A 25,251-nucleotide genomic window follows, 5' to 3' on the forward strand; every position below is an offset into this window, starting at 1 on the left:
CATGAGGCCAAGAGAAGAGGACCAGAGTATAACAGGGAAATTACATTAGTGGTTTAAAGGACTTACGGCATAAAGTCCCGTTCCTCCAGGACACCACAGCTCCCTCCTGGGCACATTGCCTGGCATAGGCTGCCATGGTGCTGCACCGACAGTCCTTGTCTGAGAAGCAGCTGCAGAGGTCGTAGAGACAGATCTGATGAAACGGCTCCCACTCCACCACGTCCTGGCACGGCTAGAGGAATATAATACGGAGTCACTGGATGGTGAAATCTACATCTTATATAAGTGATTACAACTGTAAGATTATTACAGAGTCGGTCTATAAGGTGGAAGCTGGAGGATGATGTCCAGAGAATGATATATGATATATACAGGTTATGTCGGCCAATTGGTCTTTATTTGTGTTTGTGACGACTCATAATATGGAACCAATACCTCTATTTTCTAATTTAGTCCCAGGTTAAAGCAATTACCGGTAGTTCATGCCTACATTTTTTTTTAATAATATACATTTGTTCAATTTCTTCTGTTTGTAAAGTTTTTATGCAATTTGCTGCTAAACTTGTTTTTTACACCAAATATTGTTTAAATACTACATCTTTTACAATATTATTTTTTCAAAATTTTTATTTCAGTATAACTTTTGGAAGCTTATTTGACACCCTGAGATTTGTAAAAATTAGAAATTTGTTGAAATATTTAGCTGACCTGAGATGTAATTTATTCCCTGTCGTGTCCCTCTAACCACCCAAGGAACATACCTGAAATACAGAACTGGCGAGCGTGGCACAGACGTCCTCTGCAAACTCCCTCCGCTGCGTGTATGACCCGCAGGGGTCAAAGGTGAAGGGTCCCCCACCCGGACAATCTCCTGACACCTTGAACTTGTTGGAGAACTCTAAGGAGCTGGTCTCAATGTCGCCCTCGGGCGTGGTGAAATCGTCGTTCTGGTTCCAGTTATATGTACCACACAGACCTCGCACCTGAATTTCGGGTAGATAAGAGAAATCCATTATTTTTTATCACAATCAATCCTTCGCTATTCACAACTCTGCTCTCAAGTTCCACTAAATCTCAGGCAGCAGAATTCCTAGTACTGATAACAGAACACTGAATAAAGAGTTATTCTACCTTCAGGTCACTTATATTCATTGGCTCCATCATACCCACTTTTACTAATTACATTTTATATTTCTGCCTTTCTTGAGTTTGTCTTTAATGTCTATTGTTCATAGCTATGTCCTTATAAGCGACACACACCTGTTCTGCCGATATAACTGTATCCAAAGTCTATTTACATTTTTTTTAAAAAAACCTCTATAAAATGTAGTCATTTAAGGTCAAGCAGGGAACGTTTTATTGACATTTTAACATTTCTAATGTGAACCAAATTTCAAACAACAAGATCAAATTGGTAAAATTTCCACCTATCTCTACATTTATGCTACTTAGATTTCCAAAATGCAAATTTGATATGACTATAAACATATTGGGCCTGATTCATTAAGGAAAGTAAAGCAACAAAATTAGTAACTTTGCACCTTGGAAAAGCCATGTTGCATTGGAGGGGGAGGTAAATTTAAAATGTGAGGACAGATTTATAGTTGGGGTAGGACATGTCCTAGATCAACTTTACATTTCAGTGTACAAATAAATCTATCAAGTATTTGTGTGTTACATAAAAAGCAGCCAGTATTTATCTTATGTGCAAAGTAATAATCTAATTTACACCCCTTACATTGTAACATGGTTTGTCCAGGAGAAAACGTACTCAATTTTTTGCCGTACTTTCCTTAATGAATCAGGTCCATTATTACTTCCGTTGTAGCTGCTAAAGAGATATAGCAGTATACAAACACTTTATATCTACTACTTTCATATGATTGTATTGCTAAATATTAATGTAAAACATATTTCTCCTTGTTCTGTTATCCCCCATCTGTTACTTTTATTAAAATCACAAGTGTCTCTATAATTATTGAAGATGTACAGTATAAATATATCAGGTCACCTTGTTGGCAAATGTCGGCTGCAGAGTGATATAAGCTGCAGGAAACTCTGTGTTCCAGAGGACGTGAGCTCCAAACGTCTGAAGGAGAAGGAAGGACGAGGATACGCGTCTCACAGAGAGATCGGGGCTGAGGAACGGTAGGGTCACCTCACGTCCATTCACTGTGGGGTCACCTGAAATTAGAACATGGCAGAAAGAGTACAGGACCCATCAGACAAGAGGACACTGATCGTATGGATCAGACTGGCCATATATATATATATATATATATATATATATATGTCGTCTGTCAGCTTTCTGGGTCTTATTAGGGGACAGATCCGGATACATCAGTGATAGCGTCACATAACGAGGAACATTTATTTCAGCAACATTTGTAACAAACAAAAATGTACCCAGAGAGGTTACAGCTGGAGTCACGATGTAGCAGCTCTAAGTATTCTTTCTACAACTATTTGTAATAGATGGGCCTGGAAGCAGATCCTAAATAACCTGTAGTTTCTGCATAATTCATGTGTTGCTATCTACTGCTCCCAATCATTTGTGAGGAAATGGGAAAATCTGAACACCCATCTGGAGCCGTTACTCACGGTAACCACCAGAATACAACTGGCCTTAGTAGCAGGACTAGTTTCCCTGTACGTGTGGCCACTTAGTTATATTTTACACAGTCCAGCTCCTCCCATCCGGCTGTGCAGACTTCTGCAATTTGTTCTAGAGACCTACGTGTCCATCAAAAGGCAAATCGAGGAATACGATGGGTCTGTGGACACATTTATGCGGAGGAGCTTTTGGTTTGCACATCACAAATAAAATCCTCAATGTTTGCACCTCTACCAGCAGTCACAGGGAGCTGGGATTATACCAGGCGGTGCGGAGGGACAACCAGTTAGAAAGCCACATGTCAAACCCTCTCCCAAAGTAACTCTGACAACTCGGGGTTGTGGGAAGGAATCAATTTCTGAAGAGAACTTGTTTAATATTTGTGTCAGTGGACAACACTGGGGTTTGAGGTGGGATGCCGAACAGGGCCATCTTTTCCATTGGGCACGATGGGCAGGTGCCCGGGGGCCCCACGGGCAAGGGGGCCCCATAGGCAGGCCTCCTAATTAGAATAAATAATCCTGCAAAAGAAAAAACCTGCAAAAAAAAACCTTCAAGGGTCACTGAGCAAGTACATCTATCTATCTCTATCTCTATATATCTATATCTGTATCTCTATACATCTATATCTATTTATATAGGGGCCCCGGTGCACTGCTTTGCCCAGGGGCCCATAATGTTGTTAAGATGGCCCTGATGCCGAATGTACATTGTGAGCAGTCAGAGGACTTGCATGGGGGCCCTGTCTAGCTCTGGGCTGTAGTGCCAGTAGCAATACCTGAAACTCGGAGTGTGACAGTCGTCTTGTGGGCAGTGACAGTGATTGTTCGGAGGCAGGTTACAGAAGCACATGCCTCGTTCTCTCCAGTGATGAGGAGCTTTCCATCCACGTAATCCTGCAGTCAACAGAATGGAAAGAAAATTAGTACCCACAGTATGAGTATAGAAGAGACTATAATATGACATTAAATCTATAAACAATAATACTCCTAGATGATACCCACTGTACCACGGATCAACCATTGCATTATATCCACTGTACCACTGACCCACCACCAGATTATGCCCGCTGTACCACTGACCCACCACCAGATTATGTCCACTGTACCACTGACCCACCACCAGATTTTACCCAGTGTATCACCAACCCACCACCAGTTTATGTCCACTGTACCATCCACCTCCCACCAGATTATGACCACTGTACCACGGATCAACCATTGCAATATACCCACTGACCCACCACCAGATTATGTCCACTGTACCACTGACCCACCACCAGATCAAGTCTGCTGTACCACTGACCCACCACCAGATTAAATCCGCTGTACCACTGATCCACCACCAGATGTTGCTCAGTGAATCACTGACCTCCACCAGTTTATGTCCCCTGTACCATCCATCTCCCACCAGAATATGACCACTGTACCACGGATCAACCACTGCAATATACCCACTGACCCACCACCAGATTATGTCCACTGTACCACTGACCCACCACCATATTAAGTTTGCTGTACCACTGACCTACCACCAGATGTTACTCAGTGTATCATTGACCTCCACCAGTTTATGTCCACTGTAGCACCCACCTCCCACCAGATTATAACCACTGAACCACAGATTCTCCACCATGTTATATACACTGTACCACTAACATACCACCAGATTATGCCCAGTGTACCACCAATTTAAAACCAGAAGAGATTAATTACCTTGACTAAGATGTAATCACAAAAGCCATGAAAAGAATATCTTTTGCGATCAAACGTCACATAGTGAAGGTCACCCACAATGGAACACTCAGATGCACATTTCTCCTGGGAGCATCGCCAGCGCCCGCCCTGGCACACACTACAATGGAAACAGATGTCAGTAAGCGCTGGTATGCCCATATCATGGATGCCATGTTATATCATGTCTCTTCCCCCAGATGTTCAGGGTGTATCTGGATGTAAATGTGAGAGGTGGTAGAAGGATATCTCACCATTGGTTGCATCTCTGCTTGATGGTCTCTCCCGGAGAGTATCTTTCTCTTCGGTGATAACATGGACATTCCTCCTCCGTCACACAGAGTCCATCCTCAAGGTACATTCCTGCTGGGCACTCACAACCACTGACACACTCATCCCGGCACTGGCCATCATCGTAGCTGCCCACTGAGGCACAGCTGGCCGGACAGGCGGACACACAGTCTGAGTACTGCTTGCCCATAGGACATTCCTTCTCTAGAGAGGACAATGACCATCAGAAACTTCTCTAGATCTAGACAGCTCTAAGTAGGAGCACTGGAGTACCCAGCACCAGGATGGATTCTGGGAACTATGGGGGTTGCGTTATTTATGGCATATTATAGCATAACAGACAGCATTCATGGCAATCAATTATGTGTGATTATTGGCATTATAAAGACCTTACATATAAACATACAAGACGTAATATATCTTCTATACAAGGAGCTTCTCTGTTACTGACCACAGAAGCCGGCCTTGCGCCAGGTGATAGTGATCTTCTGCTGGGCACACTCCCGGGCGTAGCTGGTGAATGTCTGGCACACAGAAGATGTCCTGTTACGTGTTGGTCCTGTGTTCTGGCAATACGTGTACATACATGTGTCATAGAACCCGCTGGGATCCACCTTGTAATGGGACAAAGAATTTATAGATATAAATGTTGTAAAGTAATGTGATAAATACAAGGATATGAGTATAAAATATATTATTGTTGCCTCCGGGCTGCCGAAGAGCACTCGTTGCACCCAGGGTGAGAGGTGCCTGTGAGTTGCAGGTATGTACCTTCGGGTGACAGTGACTGAATGGGGTGCTCAGCAGCTTTTTACAGACAGATTCAGCCTCCATCCTGATGGCATCTTGTCCGGGCTGCTCACAGCTATGACCCAACTCAGCGACATCCTCACACGTTCGCTGGGTGAAAGGAAATCAGAGTTAGCGGCCGTGGATCTGGCAGTAACCTCACTGTGGGAACCCTACTAACATTTACATTACATCAGCTCCTACCGGACCCCTGAGGAATACAATACCAGCACATAGTCCTATAAATGAAGATTTACCACTCACCCACCTCTCAATAGGTCCCCCCCAGTACCAGTGCCAGTCTAAACTACACAAAGGGACTGAGAGAAGGGGCTTCGTTTCTTATTACACCCATTAATTCTATCTTTACTTGCAGCAATGTAAGACGGGTCACCGGCCGGTGGACTGTGTGTTATTTGATGATACTCTTACTGAGCAGGTCATAGAAGAGTCATAGGTAATTAACGGTGTAAAATCTGATCAATCTCACATGTTTTCTATCTAGTTACTTTATACTCACCCAGGGCCGGTGCTAGGGTCCATGGCGCCCTAGGCAAAATCGGCGCCCTCTCCCCCCCCCCCCCCGCAAAAATCGGCGCCCTCCTCCATCCTCCCCCCTCACCCCGTCTTTTCTTACCTTGTCTCACCACCGCCGCCTCTCTGCTCCATCTCCTCCCCTCCACTCACTGACACTAGTGAGGGTGGCGGAGGAGACGGAGCAGAGAGGCGGCGGTGGTGAGCAATAGTCCTTCCCCCCCTCCCCGTCCATCTGAATGCTGTGCGGCGGCCGTGACAGGTATGGTCAGCGGTCGCCGCACAGTTTTAAAATTAATTTCCAGTTCTGTGGCGCCCTCCAGAGCCTGGCGCCCTAGGCAAGTGCCTAACCTTGCCTAATGGGAGCGCCGGGCCTGTACTCACCTCTGCGCCAATGTCCTGGACCCTCCAGGAATTTCCAAACCCAGCAGCGTTGAGAGAGACACTGCCCTGAACTTGGGTAAAGTCATCTAGAAAGGAAATTATTTCATCGGGGTGAGAGAATATCAGCAATTATTACAAAACGTTCCAGTCTATGTCCTCGTAACACTGAACACATAAATATTATGTAGATTGCAAGCTCCTCAGCACAGACCTTAAACCTGTTGAATACTTATTTATAACTCTTCGCATTAAATTGTCCTTTCTCTGCAAAGTGATGTGTATAGATAAGAATATACATAGTAACTATTAGGCAGATTTTACATATTCTGGTTCAATAAGACTCTGGACCAAGCACAGATTTGCGGAATGGGAACGTGACTGAGCTAGGCGTAAGCGGGTATGGCTTTAATGGGAAAATGTATATGTAATTAGGGGGGTCTTAGGTACATATGTGATCTGTCTAGAGGGATGGGGAGGATTACACACTGTGACATCATCTACACGTCTTGGTTGCCTCTGACTTAGAATTGTTGACAATATGACTGACAACAAGGAAGATCTGACCCAACTTCGGGCTATAGCTCATATTAAAGGACGAAGGGACTGTATATATCTATCTATCTATCTCTCTCTCTCTCTCTCTCTCTCTCTCTCTCTATATATATATATATATATATATATATATATCTCCTCTCTTCTGGGAGCAGAACAGAGGATGTTATATGGCAATGGGCACTGTTCCCCAATACTGCATGGTTGGAGATGGTAGCTAGAAGATGGTGGTCGCACAGCAGATCTCATGGGAGTCTGGAGCAAACCAGGATTAAAATGATCAGACTGAAGGCAAAATTTGGGATTCCCAACAGGTGTGGTCAGACAGGTTGAGGTGTAAGGGGTAGGGGTGCATGCATTATCAATAGGGATTGGGTGTGTTTCACAAAGATTAGTTTGTTACCCCCAAGGGCATGATGGTGTCAGTGTAAGTGACCTCTCAAGCAGGAAAAGAGCAGCTGGGGGCAGTTGCTGGTTGATGAGTGTTCAGTAAAAGCTGTTATGTAACGTATGTATATATGATTAGAGACATACAGTATATTTACAGATAATGTTTGATGACAACTGGTTTCTCTATTTATGTAATGAATACATCTTGTGTCCTATTTGCCTCCAGGGCGTCAGTCTCTGGAGAGTTGCAGATATATCAGCGTTGGGGGAGAATTGATGTTGCCCTCTCTGGCCAAAGAGAGGATTGTGCCCAATCCCAGGACCTGTGCCTGATACCACCCTCCCGGCCAATCCAGGTAAAGATTGTCATTTCCCCTTTAGTAGCATTCATAGTTTGTTTGTTTTTTGCCATTCCTGCACCCCCACCCCTGAAATGCTACCTGTGAAAGCCAATTACATTGTGGTGTAGGTAAAATGTACAAGCGTAAATATGAATTATAAAATATTTTAGGAGCTCAAATACACCACGCCCACATTCCTCATTAGCATATAATGTTCCTCTTGTCACTAAAAAATGTTTTTCATAGAATATAACAGGGCAAAGGAAACATGTACTCAGCTTTCTGCTAAGTCATTATTATAGACTAATACCCTGGTATAGCGTCCAAGGACCCAAACACATCACTCCATGAACACTTACCTTCCGGGTTCTCGTTGTAGGTCCCACATAGTCCATTCGTTCTCCCCTGGAGGTCAGAGGTGACTGTCACATACACATTGTTTCCTCCGTCAAACTTTACCCGTACCCCCAGGCCGCTCTCTATGAAGACGAAGTCTCCGAGCCAGAGGATGTTAATCCCTGTCAGATGAGCAGAAATATCAAACGTTAAAGCGTTAGACCTTGAACTATTCCTCTATCCTCGGTCATTAACCAGACAATAATCCTTATTCTGTGGAAAAATGAAAATATGCTTATTATTAATCCTTCAATTCCTGAATTCCAGTTACAGTATTTTTACATAGGGGCCGATCTGTCAAATAGCAAAAAATGACAACACCGAAAGAGGAAGCCTCGGTACTACAATACCTGTCCTCCTATTGCCCTCTCAGGGTGCCCATAATAGACTCAACTCTTTATGGAATTATTTCCATAAAATATTGTTGGATGAATAAATGTTTTTAAATATTTTGTAAATTATTTAATAAAAGTAATTTTACTTTTAAACTTTTGATTTTGTTTTTATATTATATATTAGAGACGTGCGCTGACCCTCGTGTTTCGGTTCAAAACCAGTGTCAGTTTTGTCGAACAACCGCGAAAGGTTTTGGTTTTGGATCTGGATTTAATTGAAAATTGTAAAAAATAGGTAAAATAATGTCATTTTGAGCTGCTTTTGCTCCTATATTACTATTTATAACATTAACAGTCATTTACAGTCTATTTTCTAATGATCCCTTCACAACAGTCCCAATTTTCCACCAATTTTGGCCAAAGTCTGCAGCGATCTGGCTGCCTACACTTAGTGACAGAGCAGTGGCACAAATACATGCCAGTTTAATAAAAGGTACAAGACCAAGACTAAGGGACACAATAGATGATCTGGCAGCCTTGCCAAAGTGCACTTTAGAGATCATAAGTACCTTCACTAAAAGGGGATTACTTTTATGATACCGCTCTACTTTATGATCTATTTGATAATCAAGAAAGAATTTAACAGAGGATCCATCATAGACACTTATGCTGCAGAAACAGACAGCGTTCATTGGATGGACAGTGATAAAATGAATACAGTTAATTAATAAAGTTAATAAAGACAATGATGAAACTAAATAGACGAAGGTGGCCTGCACCTTCATCTACTTCTGTACTATGTACTTATCGTTGGGTAAAGTATTCACCTGGAGCCAAGAGTAGAACTTTCAAACACCTTGTTTTACTATGTCTACTAAAGTGCTTTTTATGGTATGAGTAAGGTAGATCTGGCTGAAAAGCTCTTCCAAGCTAACTTTACACTCATTCACTCCCAAATTTAATTGGACCTTACTATGTGGTCATATCACTATATCTCCTGGATAGTCCATATCAATGCTGTCAAAATGAATATCCTCCACAGACTTGTATATGCATTTATCACTGGGTAGAGTATACTTCGAGAGCCAAGAGTCAAACTTTCAAACACCTTGTTTTACTATAAGTGCTTGTTATGGTTAGAGTAAGGTAGATCAGGCTGAGTAGAGGTTAGTGTGTGCCATAATGCTGCCCTTGTGAATCAAACAAGGGGACTTGTCACCCGTATATCTATAATATAAATGTCTAGTGACGTGTGTTAGTCTGTCTGTGTGTGGAAAAAAAAAAACCAAGCTGCAGCTCCACCTGCTGGGCGGAGTTATACACTGACCTACTAAATTCTTAGTGTGTGTGTGGAAAAAAAAATTCAGAAAGGGCTGAAATTTGGTATACTAAGATGTTTTTAATTTGTTAATTTAATTTGTTAATTGTTAAAAGTGTTTCTAAAGATTTTAAAAAAATATATATATATTTCTTGAAGGAGAAGTAACGGTGGGAAGTGGTTGGTGGTTGCCGGGGGTGACAGAGCGAGAGGAGTGTGATACTCAGGACCGCTGAGAGAGATCCCTGTGTCTGGATAGACATCTGGATAGATGTGGCGATGAAAATGAAGAATGAGGTGATGGAGAAGAATGATGAGGTGGTGACATGTGGACAAAACCACGTTAAAAAAGGGCGCTTACGTCGGGAAGTAACGCTCTTCCCCTGAGGAGGCCTGGGCTATGGCCCAAATGCATGACAAGAACCTTTTTAACACCTTAAGTAGCTTGATTTGACTAGAATGCATGAGTATCATGCAGGGGTTAACTTGTAAAGTATATAAATATATAATTATGGTGGCCAAAAAACTGTGAGAAAGGAAAGCATGGCTCCAAAAATAGCTTTGCTTTATCAAACTTTTATGAAGTGTATTGTTCCCCAGGGAAGAAACAACATTTATCGAATAACAAGGTGACTTGTGGAATGAGAGCTTAAGTTCTCACATTATATATTGTTCGTTGACAACATCATAGACCAAGCTTGTTCTGCAAAACCTGATCTGTAGAAACAGATGATCCAGGACTGCAAACAGCAATTGGAGTAACAGATAAAATGCTTCCAAATCTTACAGGAGTGTGATGTAGATGAAGTTATGAAAAGAGAGAGTAATTGTGACAGGATGGACCGCCTGTGCCACCCTGTCTGTTATTGCTGGGAACCGGCTGGGCTTACTTTGCCACCGTTCCCTTTCATTATCCAAATGCGCCCTCTAACCACAGTAGGAGGAGCTTACAAATGCTGCCACCACTGGACTCCTTAAAGGCATCCAGAACTGTGATCCTTCTGAGTAACTGTCACTGCTAGTGTACCCCCTTGTTGGTACACCTGGCCTGGTACCCCTGACCTCTTCCTATAGATCAGGGTTGCTGTGGATGGTTCCCCCCTGCAGGTAGCGGGCAGAGCGGTGGTACTGGATGCTGGGTCCACCTCAGAACAACCAGAGAATGGATTAGATTTGGGTCTAATCTGTAGGTCACAGGAAATTACAGCAGGTAAGTAGTCGTCAAAGCAGGTCTTGAAGCAAGTGATGTTTATTAGCTCCAGTTTCCTAATAAGGACAGTTCACACTGGTTGAAGGTACAACTGATTAGAAAGCCAGATGGAACAATAATGATACATTTCAGTACAAACCAGTGCTGTTTTATACAGTTTTGGAAACAGCCTCACAGGGGTAATCCAGCCCCTGAACTCTGTGCTGGCCCCAAGAAGTCTGAGTTAGTACCAGGATACAATATGTTTCCCCAAAACATGGATTTAAAAGCAATTTATGCTTAACAAAATTTACACTAATCTGCTATAATTTGGTGGTGGGTCAGTGGTACAGTGCGTATATCCCTGTGTGCATTATTCAGAAAGAATCTAAGATGCATTATACAAGCTACACAGACAGAGAGGCAGTGCCCCCCCCCCCCTGCTATGCACACAGGCAGACCAGACGTGTTGGCCACTGAGAAAAAAAGATCTAGTTAACATGAGCAACTTTCTTTAGAAAAGTTATACAAATCCAATCATGACATTCTGTCTCAGAAGTTACAAATCAGTACATCAGAAATTAAGGTATTTCCTATACAAAGAGCCACACGATATAATATGATAAGTACATTTCCAATACACAGTATCAAGAATCAGTACATCTGCAACAATATAAATTGGCACACTGTGCTAATAATTTCAATATATTATTACAATAATTATTTATAGGTGATCCAGCCACAGTAATGTTTTAGAAGTCATTTAAAGATGGGATCCACTCACTAGACTTTTAAAGACTGAAGCTATTGAAGCATAAATCAAATTAGTAATGACACATGAAACGCTGCATTTTTTCAATTGTATAATTGCTTCACAGAGGAGCCAAGAAAGAACAAGGGGATTACTTTTATGATACCTCTCTACTCTCTGATCTGCTTCATAATCAAGAAAGAAAGTAATAGAGCATCCATCATAGACACTCATGCTACAGAAACTGGCAGCGGTCATTGGATGGACAGTGGTAGAATTAGACATTGATAAAACTAAATAGACGAAGGTGGCCTGCACCTTCATCTACTTCTGTACTATGCACTTATCGTTGGGTAGAGTATTCACCGGAAGTCAAGAGTAGAGCTTTCAAACACCTTGTTTTATCGTTTGAGTAATGGTGCCCTTGTGAATTAAACAAGGGGACTCATCGCTCATATATATTTGCAACCATATAAATATATCATGTATAACATATGTCATGTATATCAACATGGAATGTACTGTATATAAAAATATTTTTAGATATTTGTATAGCTTTACACAAAACCGCTAGGGTTAGTAATATGTAAACCAGACAGATCAGATTGGGCAATAGTTGGCCTTCTCACACAAGTTTGCATAACTCACATTAATGCAGATTTGGTTGCCAAACATTTGTCTTGAGAAGACAAAGCAAGTTCACATTCTTAGAAATTAAGAGACAGAATTTGGCACATTGGTCACCCGACCAGTAGTCAGTTGGCAGTTGGCAGCACTAGTAACATGCTGAAAACAGATAGGCAGGCCCGGCGCTCCCATTAGGCAAGGTTAGGCACTTGCCTAGGGCGCCATGGACCCTAGCACCGGCCCTGCAGATAGGCATTGCAATGAGTTACAAAAAGCCCCCCAAAAAAGAAATTTTAGTGCAAGAATGTAGCGAAGGCTTCTGAAGACTCTTGGGGAAAACTGGAGGAGCCAAAATCGTGCACGATGGGATTGTCCTCGGTGGTAGTCAATTTCCCGACAACTACAATTCCTTCATAACTTTAAACAGCTCCAAAATGCCGATGCTTCCAATCTACAAATGTTCAAAATACAGACTTACCAGAAAACAGACAGATCACTATCCGACTGATGTGCTAATATGTGCAACAGGTGAAAATGCTGGCACTGAAGATTCACGTCACTTAACGTAGTGACAGAGAGATTGCTGGTTTAAAGCAGCAATGCCAGGACCCGGTGGATGAAGAAGCGTTTTTTAGATTATCTATCCGTGGGGTTCTGGCATTGCCCCTTTAAAACCGGCAATCTCTCAGTCGCTATGTTAAGTGACGCAAATCTTCAGTGCCAGCATTTTCACCTGTCGTACATTTTAGCACATCAGTCGGATATGTGAGACTCATAACCCTCATTGAAGAGGTCTGCATCAATTATAATTTCATTGAATATAGAAGATACATCAAATACATTGGAGAGGTCCCCATAGAGCTGGGGTAAGATGGATCTCTGTCAGCAGCCAGTATTAAGGATGTATACAGGTCCCTATAGAGCTGGGGTAAGATGGATCTCTGTCGGCAGTCAGTATTGGGGATGTATACAGGTCCCTATAGAGCTGGGGTAAGATGGATCTCTGTCGGCAGTCAGTATTGGGGATGTATACAGGTCGCTATAGACCTGGGGTAAGATGGATCTCTGTCGGCAGTCAGTATTGGGGATGTATACATGTCCCCATAGACCTGGGGTAAGATGGATCTCTGTCGGCAGTCAGTATTGGGGATGTATACAGGTCCCTATAGACCTGGGGTAAGATGGATCTCTGTCGGCAGTCAGTATTGGGGATGTATACAGGTCCCTATAGAGCTGGGGTAAGATGGATCTCTGTCGGCAGTCAGTATTGGGGATGTATACATGTCCCCATAGAGCTGGGGTAGTTTATTTTTTTGCACATAAGATAAATACTGGCTGTTTTTTCATGTAGGATGCAAATACTTGATAGCTTTATTTTTACACTGACATTAAAAGTTGATCTAGGACATGTCCTACCCCAACTATAAACCTGTCAACACATTTTAAATTTACCTCTCCCTCCAATACAACATACTTTTGTCAAGCTTAAAAGTTACAAATTTTTTTGCTTTACTTTCCTTAATGAATCAGGCCCAATGTGTACAAAAGGCAGTGAGGCACTATATGATTATATATATGAATACGGTACATGAATATTACACATGTAAATCTTCCCTCCGCACATAGAAACCTAATTACTATTATATCACTAATATTGTTCGGGCTCTAGAGCCCTCACCGTTCTGTAGATGTGGATCTCCGTCTGGTACAACAATGTTATTAACCGTCACCGATCTTCTCTTCACCACAACCTGGTCCAAACCAAACACCATCCTGAGAGCCTGAGGGCACAGTGCAGAGTTAGTGAATAACTGTACAAGTACACACAGATATGTGTATATATATATATAGGGATACATAGCCGTGTACGTGTATGATACTTATATACAATGCCATATTATACACACTACACACAGTGCATACACTGATCAGCAACAACATTAAAACCACCTGCCTAATGTTGTGTAGGTCCCCCTCGTGCTGCCAGGACAGCTCTGACCCGTCGAGACCTGGACTCCACAAGACCTCTCAAGGTGTCACCTCTGTGGGATCTGGCACCAGGACATTAGCAGCAGATCCTTTCAGTCCTGGAAGTAGCGGAAATTGAGGAGGATTAAAGAGTGTCAGTGTTTACAGCACCGATCACTTGATTACCACCGTTCCACAGATGCTCGATCAGATTGATATCTGGGGAATTTGGAGGCCAAGTCAACACCTTGAACTCTTTGTCATGTTCCTCAAACAATTTTGCAGTGTGGCAGGGTGCATTATCCTGCTGTAAGAGGTCACTGCCTTCAGGGAATACCGCTGCAATGAAGGGCTGTACTTAGTCTGCAGCAATGTTCAGGTAGGTGGTACATGTCATAGTAACATCCACATGAATGCCAGGACCCAGGTTTCCCAGCAGAACATTGCCCAGAGCATCACACTGCCTCCGCCGGCTGTCTTCTTCCAATAGTGCATCCTGGTGCCATCTCTCGCTCAGGTAAACGATACACACGCACCCGTCTCCATATGATGTAAATGAAAAAGTATTTGATCGGACCAGGCCACCTTCTTCCATTGCTCTATGGTCCAGTTCTGGCGCTCACGTGCCCATTGTAGGTGCTTTCGGTGATGGACAGGGGTCAGCAGGGGCTTTGCAGTCTCATACCCAGCAAGCTGCGATGCTCTGTGTGTTCTGACACCTTTCTATCGTATCCAGCATTAACTTTTTCAGCAATTTGTGCTACAGTAGCTCTTCTGTGGGATTGGACCAGACGAGCTAGTCTTCACTCCCCACACACATCAATGAGCCTTGGGCGCCCATGACCCTATCACCGGTTGTCCTTCCTTGGACCACTTTTGGTAGGTACTAACCACTGTATACCGGGAACACCCCACAAGAGCTGCCATCTAGGAGATGATCTGACCCAGTCATCTAGACATCACAATTTGGCCCTTGTTAAAGTCACTCAGATCCTTATGTTGCCCATTTTTTCTGCTTCCAACATATCAACTTCAAGAACTGACTGTTCACTTACTGCCTAATATATCCCACCCCTGACAGGTGCCCTTGTAACCAGATAATCAGTGTTATTCACCTCACTGTCAGTGGTTTTATTGTTGTGGCTGATTGGTGTTCTATATTAATATGCCTATATATACTATACTTATTTACAATGGCATATAATACATACAGTACAACACACAGAAGAATAAACTGTTGTTTATTAGGAATAACATAATCCTGCAAGTTACCCACTGGCGAGAATAACAATAGTTTGGCCAGTAAATTGTTGGCTCTACCTCAGGAAATGCCCCGTTTGCTAAGTACCTTGGGGCAAAAGCTGGTTCTAGAGCAGGGCTCTGCAGACATGAAAATAGCCCAGTTGCCATCAGTGGAGGAGGCCAGGTTGTACGTGCATGTCCCGTGGAAATTAAAATGTTTCCCATCAAAGGTCCGAAAGTGGAACCCTCCCCACGTCACGCATGTGGCAAAGAACATTCTTTTCTGGAGGGAACCCCCGACCAGCACCGTGGAGAGAGAGGGGCTCATCAGTAATAGAGACGGCACGTCAGCTGGACATACATACAGGGGGAGCAAGCAGAGACAGAGAGTTATTCACACACATATTTACTGTGCATACTCATGCATACACATTATATATATATATAGTGGCAATAAAAGGTGCCACAGACCTTTATATGAGAGACTAATAATTCCTCTGGCAGTCTGCAGGCTCACACTGCAGACGGGGTTAACACTCCGCCCTTCTCTACGCACAGAGGACAGTATCACAGGTGGAGCACATGGGTGTAATTATCTAAGGGTTCAGATAGTGCTGAGGAAGAAGCATAAATAGCTGCTTTGTGTTGTGGGCGCGGCGACCGATGCCAGCCAGTGGCCGGTGACTAGTGAAGGGACTGTGTCTCTAGCTAGCAGCGGGGTCGCATGGCGTTGTAATAACTTTTGTTTAAATTACTGGATCTACAAGAATTGCTGTCTGCACCATCCTGACACTGCTGAATAAAACTACAGCATTTGTGGTTCAGCAAACCTGTGTCAGCAGCATTTGTTTGGCGTGCTTTTCACTATGGTGTCATCGTGAGATTTTCAAAGGACAACTAGATATTGCTTTCCACTCAGCCAACAAATTCAGGGTGGTGAGAGATGCAAAACCTGTTTACTACAAATATATGTGCTGTAAATATGGATATTGTATAGGTGATGCAAACATTAATCACAAAGCAAATGTATAAAATTGTTTGATGGTTGAAAGTTTGATTTACAGGTGACATAAACCCTTTTTTCACAAACAAAACTGTTGTTTTTCAGGATGATGAACTCTGGGTAATGCAGGAAGATGAACTCTGGGTAATGCAGGAAGATGAACTCTGGATAATGCAGGAAGATGAACTCTGGGTAATGCAGGAAGATGAACTCTGGGTAATGCAGGAAGATGAACTCTGGGTAATGCAGGATGCTGGAAGAAGATGTGCACTTTGAAGCAGGGAATCAGGACCAGTGCTGGAATAACTGGAACCAGGAGCCAAGAACTATCCTCAGGGGAGAAGTGTGTTGTTCTGGCAATGACAGATCTCAGCAGCAGGTTTAAATAGGGCGTCCCAAACAACTATTGGCTGATCAGTTCATGTGATCACAGCTGCTTTGGGGCCACCAGAGGACTGGTCCCCAATTCCAAGGTCCATGTCATTACATTGCTAGGGATCAGCTTAATGATGCTACCCTAGAAAATGCATTTAAATCCGTTGTGGAAGTTAATGGTGAAGTGAAAGCTGCCAGGCCGGCAGTAGTTGTACCTTATGTTTTTGTTAAAGGGGATTTGCTGTATAAATCGGGGGTTGTTCAGGAGAAATATGTTGATCAACTGTTACTACCACAGGTACACGTAGCTTTAGTTTTGAAAGCTGCACACACACATCTTTATGGAGGTCATTTGGAAGAGGATAAGAAACTGTTACTAGGGTTTCACTGGTCAGGAATGCGCATGGCAGTAAAAGGTATCGCCCATCCTGTCTAGTATGTCAGAAGATCTCTCCAAAACCTGATTACAGGTCCCCCATTGATTCCTATTCCAGTCGCTCAAGTTCCCATTGAACAGCTAAGAATGGACCTGGTGGGTCGGCTGGAAAAATCGGCTCTCGGGCACCGGTATGTCTTGGTGATTCTGGACTATGCCAGGCACTATTTGGAAGCCACTGCCTTACATAATATCAAGTCAAGTACCATAGCCAAAGAGCTACTACTTCTGTACATGAGGTTGGGGATTCTGAAAGAAATCCTAAGTGACCAGGGCACTCCTTTCATGTCAAAATTGATGGAAGTGTTAAGATATCTACTTGGTGTAAAAGCCCTCCGCACCTTGGTCTATCACCTGCAAACGGATGGGCTTCTGGACCACTTTAACCGTACTTCAAAACAGATGATTAGAAGGGTGGTGGCTCAAGAAAGGAGAGATTGGGATATACTCCTCCCTTTTCTGATGTTCATGGTACAGGAAGTACCACCAGCCTCAACGAGGCTTAGTCCATTTGAGCTCTTTTATTGATGACAACTTAGGGGCATTTTGGACATCCTCAAGGAAGGTTGGGAGCAACAAAACCCCAAGGAGACAAATGTAGTTCAGTTTGTTGCTCAATTGTATGATACACCTAGGTCCTCTGTTGAAACAACACTTAGAGGATGCCCAGGAGCATCAGAAAAGGCATTATGACACTCGAGCAGTACTTTGTTCTTTCAACCATGGCTACAAAGTTTTAGCTCTTGTCCCCACCCAGGAAAGTAAGATCTTTGCACAATTTTAGGGATCTTGGGCTGATTCATTAAGGATCTTAACTTGAGAAACTTCTTATTTCAGTCTCCTGGACAAAACCATGTTACAATGCAAGAGGTGCAAATTAGTATTCTGTTTTGCACATAAGTTAAATACTGACTGTTTTTTCATGTAGCACACTAGGGGCTAGATTTACTAAGCTGCGAGTTTGAAAAGGTGGGCATGTTGCCTATAGCAACCATTTAGATTCTAGCTTTCATGTATTTAGTACTTTCTACAAAATGACAGCTAGAATCTGATTGGTTGCTATAGGCAACATCCCCACTTTTTCAAACTCGCAGCTTAGTAAATCTAGCCCTAGGTCATCGAACAAGCAGGGGTCAGAGAACAGCACAAGGGTTAATCCAGGAAATGTTGTCAAACTAGCCAGGAGAAATTCACTAGGAGACACAGTGTGTCAGAGTGGATCTTATATAGTGCAGGGAGTTTCAAACTCACATGATTGTAGCACAAAGCAGGAAGTAAACAAGCGGGTGCTCTGATCAGGAGCGTGGAGCAGGTAAGTTCCTCACAGTACCCCCTTCCCGCCTAGGGGTGGACTCTGGACACCCTAAAGGGTTTGTTAGGAAACCTCTTGTGAAAATGATTAAAAAGGTCAGGAGCGTGAAGGTCTCTAGCAGGAATCCAAGAGCAATTTTTTGGGTCATAACCCTTCCAGTCAACAAAGAATTGAAGAGAACCTCTCGAGATACAGGAGTTGAGAACCTCATTAACTTCGCATTCTTGTTGGTCTTGTACTGAGACAGCCAAAGAAGGCTTCCTAGTGGAGGAAAATGTATTAATGACCAATGGTTTCAAAAGAGAAATGTGAAATACGTTGGGAATTCTTAAGGTCGGGGGTCATTTTAACCTAAATGCTACAAGAGTGAAGACTTCCAGGATTTTTAAGGGTCCAATAAAACCTGTGGCAAAATTTCTGGAGAGTCCATTGAAGACGAAGGTTCCGAGTAGACAACCATACTTTGTCTTCAGGGGCAAATAGGGGGTAGGACATCTCTTCTTGTGATAAAGTTTCTTGTCAGAATTGGAGGCAAGGATTAAAGTTTGTTTAACTTGTGACCATCGAGAGGAGAAGTATTGGAGAAGGAGATCCACAGCAGGAAGTCCCGAGGCCGGAAGATCCGAAATTGGATCCGAAAATGGAGGACGTTTCGGATGAAAGCCTTGGAGAGCAAAGAAAGGAGAAACTGAAGTGTTCTCATGATGCAGGTTATTATGGATGAACTTTGCCTAAGGCAATAAGTTGACCCAGTTGTCCTGTTTAGCAGAGATATAACATCTGAGGAACTTCTCCAATTTGTGATTAGTCCTCTCAGTGAGACCATTGGTTTGGGGATAATAGGCAGAAGAGAATTTTACTTTGATCCCACAAGTGCAACAGAAAGCTTTCCAAAATCTGGCAGCGAATTGGGTCCCATAGTCAGAAATAATCTCATCAGGACATCTGTGTAACCAGAAAATCTCCTTGATAAATTATTGAGCCAAAGTAGAAGCTGACGCTAAGCCTTTTAAGGATACAAAGTGAGCAGCACAAGAGAGACAGGGATGATCAGGAATGAGAAGAAGATGCAACAGGTCATAAGGAGACTGCCTGGGGACCTTATTCTGAGTACAGACAGGACAAGCAGAAAGATACTACTCAACGTCAGACTGCAGGGAAAGCCACCAGTAGCTACGGGATATTAACTCCTTGGTCTTCTTAATACCAGCGTGGCTGGCAAAATGAGAGATGTGAGCCCATTTGAGTAGTTTACCCCAAAAAAAAAATTCCAAGTCCGTGGATGTAGTTGCTATAATACATTCAGGATCTAGAATGGGTGTATGCTTATCTTGTTCCTCCAAATCAGTAGAGTCAAATGAGCGGGAGAGACCATCTACTTTTTTTTTTTTTTTATCCTGGCCTGAAGGTGATGCAGATATTGAAGCGGGAGAAAAATAAAGACCATCTAGCCTGCCCTGGGTTCAAGCAGGTCGCTGATTGTAGATATAAAAGATTCTTATGATCTGTGTAGATTCCATAATCCATACAAAAAAAGAGACAGAAAATGTGTATAACGGAGCACTCAAAAAGTTACAGTTTCAGAAATTCTGCTTGTAAACGTTATTGATCATTAAAATAATTTTTTACATATTGTCTCTGTGATGCTAAAAAGTAAAATACGTTTTTTCGTATTTTATTTCTTATATTAGTAAAATATTTAGAATCAAGGGTGTAATAGACGGGGTGATGAAGTATGTTTATAACTGTTAAAAACAGCAGCAACAAACTGCTATTCTAAGCGACTGCTGTATTTTGTTTGTCTCTTATACACTTCTCAATGTATTGCTCCTATAATCTTTATATCTTAAATTACTCTTTTAATATTGGTCCCGAATTAATAATACAAGTCATTAATATTCCATGCCCTAATAAGCAACAATCTGTGGTTTTCCTGTATCTTCCAATTGGAAGAATCACCTCAAAATCCTCCTATTATATTGGAATTCTCCATAGGATACACTATAACCGGTCTGAACACCGGTCAGGTTGACATGTCTGCACAGGCAAAACTCATCAGTGCCAAAATAAAGCACTTCTATGCTGTTACTATCTGATTCCTTGTTACCAGACGCTAATAATACTAAGGTGCTAGAGTATGTATATAGAGATGACACTTTCTGCCCCGCTGCATCTCTGCATTCATGCACTACTACAGTATTCACAGCTGATTGAATTATTATTTCATCTATTAGCAATCACCTAACGGTAACTGGTTGAAGCTCCTGCTTGTTCTGCCTGGGAAATATCTGATCTACCCCCAACCTGTGTGTCCCCAATATAGGATTGTTGATTCTGATAATAAAGCAGTTTGACAAAAAAGAATCCTGCTCTAGCAGGAGAGGAAGATTTTTTTTATAAAACCCCTTTTTAAGTTGTCCTTGATGTACTAAGACATAGCTTGTGATTCAGGTAAGGACAAGGGGTAGACACGACCCCGAAGAAGAGACCTGTCTGGTAATAGCTCCATAGTACAGTCACGGTCAAAAGTTTTGAGATTTACACAAATATTATTTTTCACAAAGTCTGCTGCCTCAGTTTTTATGATGTCAATTTGCATATACTCCAGAATGTCATGAAGAGTCATCAGATGGATTGCAATTAATTTGAAAGTCCCTCTTTGCCATGACAATGAACTTTATCCCAAAAACAACATTTCCACTGCATTTCAGCCGTGCCACAAAAGGACCAGCTGACATCAGGTCAGTGATTCTCTCGTTAACACAGGTGAGAGTGTGGACGAGGACAAGGCTGGAGATCACTCTGTCATGCTGATTGAGTTAAAATAATAGACTGGAAGCTTTAAAAGGAGGGTGGTGCTTGAAATCATTATTCTTCTTCTGTTAACCATGGTTTTCTGCAAGAAAACACGTGCAGTCATCATTGCTTTGCACAAAAAAGGGTTTCACAGTCAAGGATATTGCTGCTAGTAAGATTGCACCTAAATCAACCATTTATAGAATCTCAACCATTTATGGAATCATCAAGAACTTGAAGGACAGAGGTTCAATAGTTGTGAAGAAGGCTTCAGGGTGCCCAACAACATCCAGGACCGCCTCCTAAAGTTGATTCAGCTGTGGGATCGGGGCACCACCAGTGCAGAGCTTGCTCAGGAATGGCAGCAGGCAGGTGTGAGTGCATCTGCACGCACAGTGAGGCGAAGACTTTTGGAGGATGGCCTGGTGTCAAGAAGACCAGTAAAGAAGCCACTTCTCTCCAGGAAAAACATCAGAGACAGACTGATATTCTGCAAAAGGTACAGTGACTGGACTGCTGAGGGCTGGGGTAAAGTCATTTTCTCTGATGAATCCCCTCTCAGATTGTTTGGGGCATCTGGAAAAACGCTTGTCCGGAGAAGGAAAGGTGAGCACTACCATCAGTCCTGTGTCATGCCAACAGTAAAGCATCCTGAGACCATTCATGTGTGGGGTTGCTTCTCTCTTCCTTTCTTCTGGGTGAGACATGCAAGACATGCACGAGTTGCATGGGTTCCTCCGCAAACATTACCGGAATCTGGAACCTAGGAGCTAGGTGTAGGAGTGTCTCTATTTATTCCTCTCCCTAAAACGAATATCAATATTGGTTGAAAAAACAGATAAGAGCGGGAAGGGAGACAGGAAGTACAAGACCTGCAAATTCATCCTTAATCTGATCGGATAATCCCTGCCAAAACGCGGCTACAAAAGCTTCACTCTTTCACTGTAACTCAGCAGCCAAAGTACAGGATTGGATATCGTACTGACCGAGAGGGAGCGATCCCTGACGTAAGCGAAGAATACCAGAAACTGCGCTAGAAACCCCACAAGGTTCATCAAATATCTTTTTAAAAGTTTCCAGGAAGGTGGAACTATTGTGTAACAAGGGGTCATTGTGCTCCCACAAAGGAGAAGCCCATGCTAAGGCTTCTCCAGACAGAAAGGAGATAATGTATGCAGCGTTAGTCTTCTCAGTAATAGACTAATAATCAAGATGGGTGTTTATAAGGGTTTGATCAGGATCTTGGTGGCATCTTGTTTGAAGATGGGACATTTTCTGGAAATGTTACATAAATGGAAGTGGTATGTCAGATGTTGGAAAGAGGGTGATGATGCCATAGGTAGATAAGGATAATGACGGTACTGATTGTCCGAAGGGAATGCTGTAGGTGACTTCATAAAAAGTGGTGGCTTCATGATGACGTAGCTTCACACAGCTACACCACAGCAAACCAAGGTTCTTGGCAGAGCTCCAACACTCTTGAATGCGAAGGTACGGAAAAATAAAGGTCACAAAGTGGTTAGTATTGAGGCGCCATAGTACTAGGGTCATGGGTTCAAGTCTGACCAGGGCGCTATTTGTGTGGAGATTGTCTCCTCCAGGTTCTCCATTTTTCCAGGTTAGTACATTAGAATCTGACAACATTGGTTCTAGTATGAGAGTCTGTGGTAGGGGATATAGGTTGTAAGATTAACTGCGAAAGGGACTGATATCAATTAATAAATGGTACAGAGCGCTAATTTCGGCATTATATAAATAAAGAATTATAATAAAACAAATTTTGGATCATATTTAGGGAAGCAGCATGTACTTAAATGGGCATTCTCATGCCAGCTGACCATGCATAAAACACTTCAGATCTGGATGAAACGCGTGCCACCACCTCTCATTATATTTACTATGACCAGAGACAATTGTTCTTCTCACCAGTCGGCATCATGTAGGAGCAGCTGAAGCAGAATTCTGAGGTAACGTTCTTCCAGCTGTGACCCCAGGGATGACCACAGCATTCATCCATACTCATGAGGGTCAGATTGTGGAGGCTGACAATATCCTGACAATTCCAGGTGGAAAAGCAGCGCCCCAAGAAGCCCTCTCCTTAAAACGAACAGAAAAGTCATGAGAAACTGTAACTAGAAAAGAAAACTTCTTATGAACAGATCAGTAAGAACCCGCAGAGTGATGTGGCCCTGGGGTGTCATCATTATATTATAATGTTTATAACCTTGAACCTACCCTCTGTGCAATGAGATCCAGTCCAGCCCTCACAACAGGCCCGTATCGTCCGGTTAGATACAGCTGCTCTGGTGTGCTGCGGCCTGGGTAACAGTGGGAGGAAGGCAGACATTGACACATTATCATTAATATGCATTAATATGTTGGGGGCAGAGGGAGGTTTGACGAAATTAGTGAGCACCCAGAAAACAGTGGGAGTAACTTGTACTAGCAGAGTGTTACGATTCAACCTCTCCTCGTTCCAGCACCGTCTCCGCTCTCAGTGTCCTGGACGGTGCTTCCGGTATCGGTGGTAACGTGACTGCATGACGGTTTGAGATCCTTAGCTATACAAACACCACTCTGACACTTGTGCAACTTGTCACAGCATGATACAGGACAGGCACTAGGACACTGTGGGACAGGACTTTGTCACAGCATGATAAAGGAGAGGCATTAGGACCCTGTGGGACAGGACTTTGTCACAGCATGATACGGGAGATGCATTAGGACCCTGTGGGACAGGACTTTGTCACAGCATGATAAAGGAGAGGCATTAGGACCCTGTGGGACAGGACTTTGTCACAGCATGATACGGGAGAGGCACTAGGACCCTATGGGACCGGACTTTGTCACAGCATGATACGGGAGAGGCACTAGGACCCTATGGGACCGGACTTTGTCACAGCATGATACGGGAGAGGCATTAGGACCCTGTGGGACAGGACTTTGTCACAGCATGATACGGGAGAGGCACTAGGACCCTATGGGACAGGACTTTGTCACAGCATGATACGGGAGAGGCACTAGGACCCTATGGGACAGGACTTTGTCACAGCATGATACGGGAGAGGCACTAGGACCCTATGGGACCGGACTTTGTCACAGCATGATACGGGAGAGGCACTAGGACCCTATGGGACCGGACTTTGTCACAGCATGAGACGGGATAGGCACTAGGACCCTGTGGTTAATGGTAGAGACACATTATTTTTATTTATATTATTTTTTAATTAGTGGAATAGAAAGTCCAAATCTGGCTCGTAGCTGCGTACATCAGCAGAGACTGGTGAAGTGATAAGTTGAGTATCGTTCAGTCCCCGAGTACTGCAATAACCAGCAGACAGATTTATCCGCAGAGCAGATGATGTTTTGCCACATGAGGTGGTGTCTGAAGGGGTAGAAGATTGTCCATTGGCCGGTGGGAGTAGTTAGGGGTTTGGGGGTGTTCATTGATAAGGGTTGTGTCAGGCCGTAGGCCGTTAGAGGAAGGTGACAGAGCAAAACACTAATCGGTATTAGCACTACTGAACTAGTAGGTGCGGAGTCTAACGTACCCCTGGTGTTCGCCAGGGACCCCCGCAAGGAGGTTTGGACTTAATGGCGCCAGAGTCAGGTTTAAATAATGGTCAGGAGGACCTGATAGGTGGCCACAGGAAGCGGAAATTGGCGGAGGCAGCGGCGTCCCGTTGCCTAGCAACGGGACAGAGGAAAGGGCGCATGCGCCCGACAGGATAGAGAAACCCGGAAGAACTCCGGGGCAGCAAGCGGGAGATCAGACGTCAGTTCCCCGTCTGACAGGGGATCAGCGGGAACGGCGTCTGACAGGGGATCAGCGGGAACGGCGTCTGACAGGGGATCAGCGGGAACGGCGTCTGACA

The 25,251-nt window shown here is 43.3% G+C and overlaps 1 protein-coding gene across 1 annotated transcript in view; it reads right to left on the reverse strand.

The window, feature by feature from the left end:
• LOC142159549 (SCO-spondin-like) overlaps positions 1–25,251 on the reverse strand; it is a 180,619-nt gene that overhangs the window by 144,979 nt on the left and 10,389 nt on the right. Inside the window, exons 3-18 of the mRNA XM_075214441.1 lie at positions 23,612–23,694; positions 23,275–23,473; positions 16,545–16,710; positions 15,545–15,848; positions 14,285–14,331; positions 13,923–14,025; positions 7,988–8,146; positions 6,346–6,431; positions 5,410–5,538; positions 5,090–5,252; positions 4,602–4,842; positions 4,330–4,468; positions 3,393–3,510; positions 2,012–2,184; positions 762–983; positions 67–232 (exon numbers count right to left, since the gene is read on the reverse strand). Of these exons, the coding sequence (XP_075070542.1) occupies positions 67–232; positions 762–983; positions 2,012–2,184; positions 3,393–3,510; positions 4,330–4,468; positions 4,602–4,842; positions 5,090–5,252; positions 5,410–5,538; positions 6,346–6,431; positions 7,988–8,146; positions 13,923–14,025; positions 14,285–14,331; positions 15,545–15,848; positions 16,545–16,710; positions 23,275–23,473; positions 23,612–23,694 (2,498 nt within the window). The remainder of the gene's footprint in view (positions 1–66; positions 233–761; positions 984–2,011; positions 2,185–3,392; positions 3,511–4,329; positions 4,469–4,601; positions 4,843–5,089; positions 5,253–5,409; positions 5,539–6,345; positions 6,432–7,987; positions 8,147–13,922; positions 14,026–14,284; positions 14,332–15,544; positions 15,849–16,544; positions 16,711–23,274; positions 23,474–23,611; positions 23,695–25,251) is intronic.

This window comes from Mixophyes fleayi, chromosome 5 (genome assembly GCF_038048845.1).
Source record: "Mixophyes fleayi isolate aMixFle1 chromosome 5, aMixFle1.hap1, whole genome shotgun sequence".
Taxonomy (NCBI): domain Eukaryota; kingdom Metazoa; phylum Chordata; class Amphibia; order Anura; family Limnodynastidae; genus Mixophyes; species Mixophyes fleayi.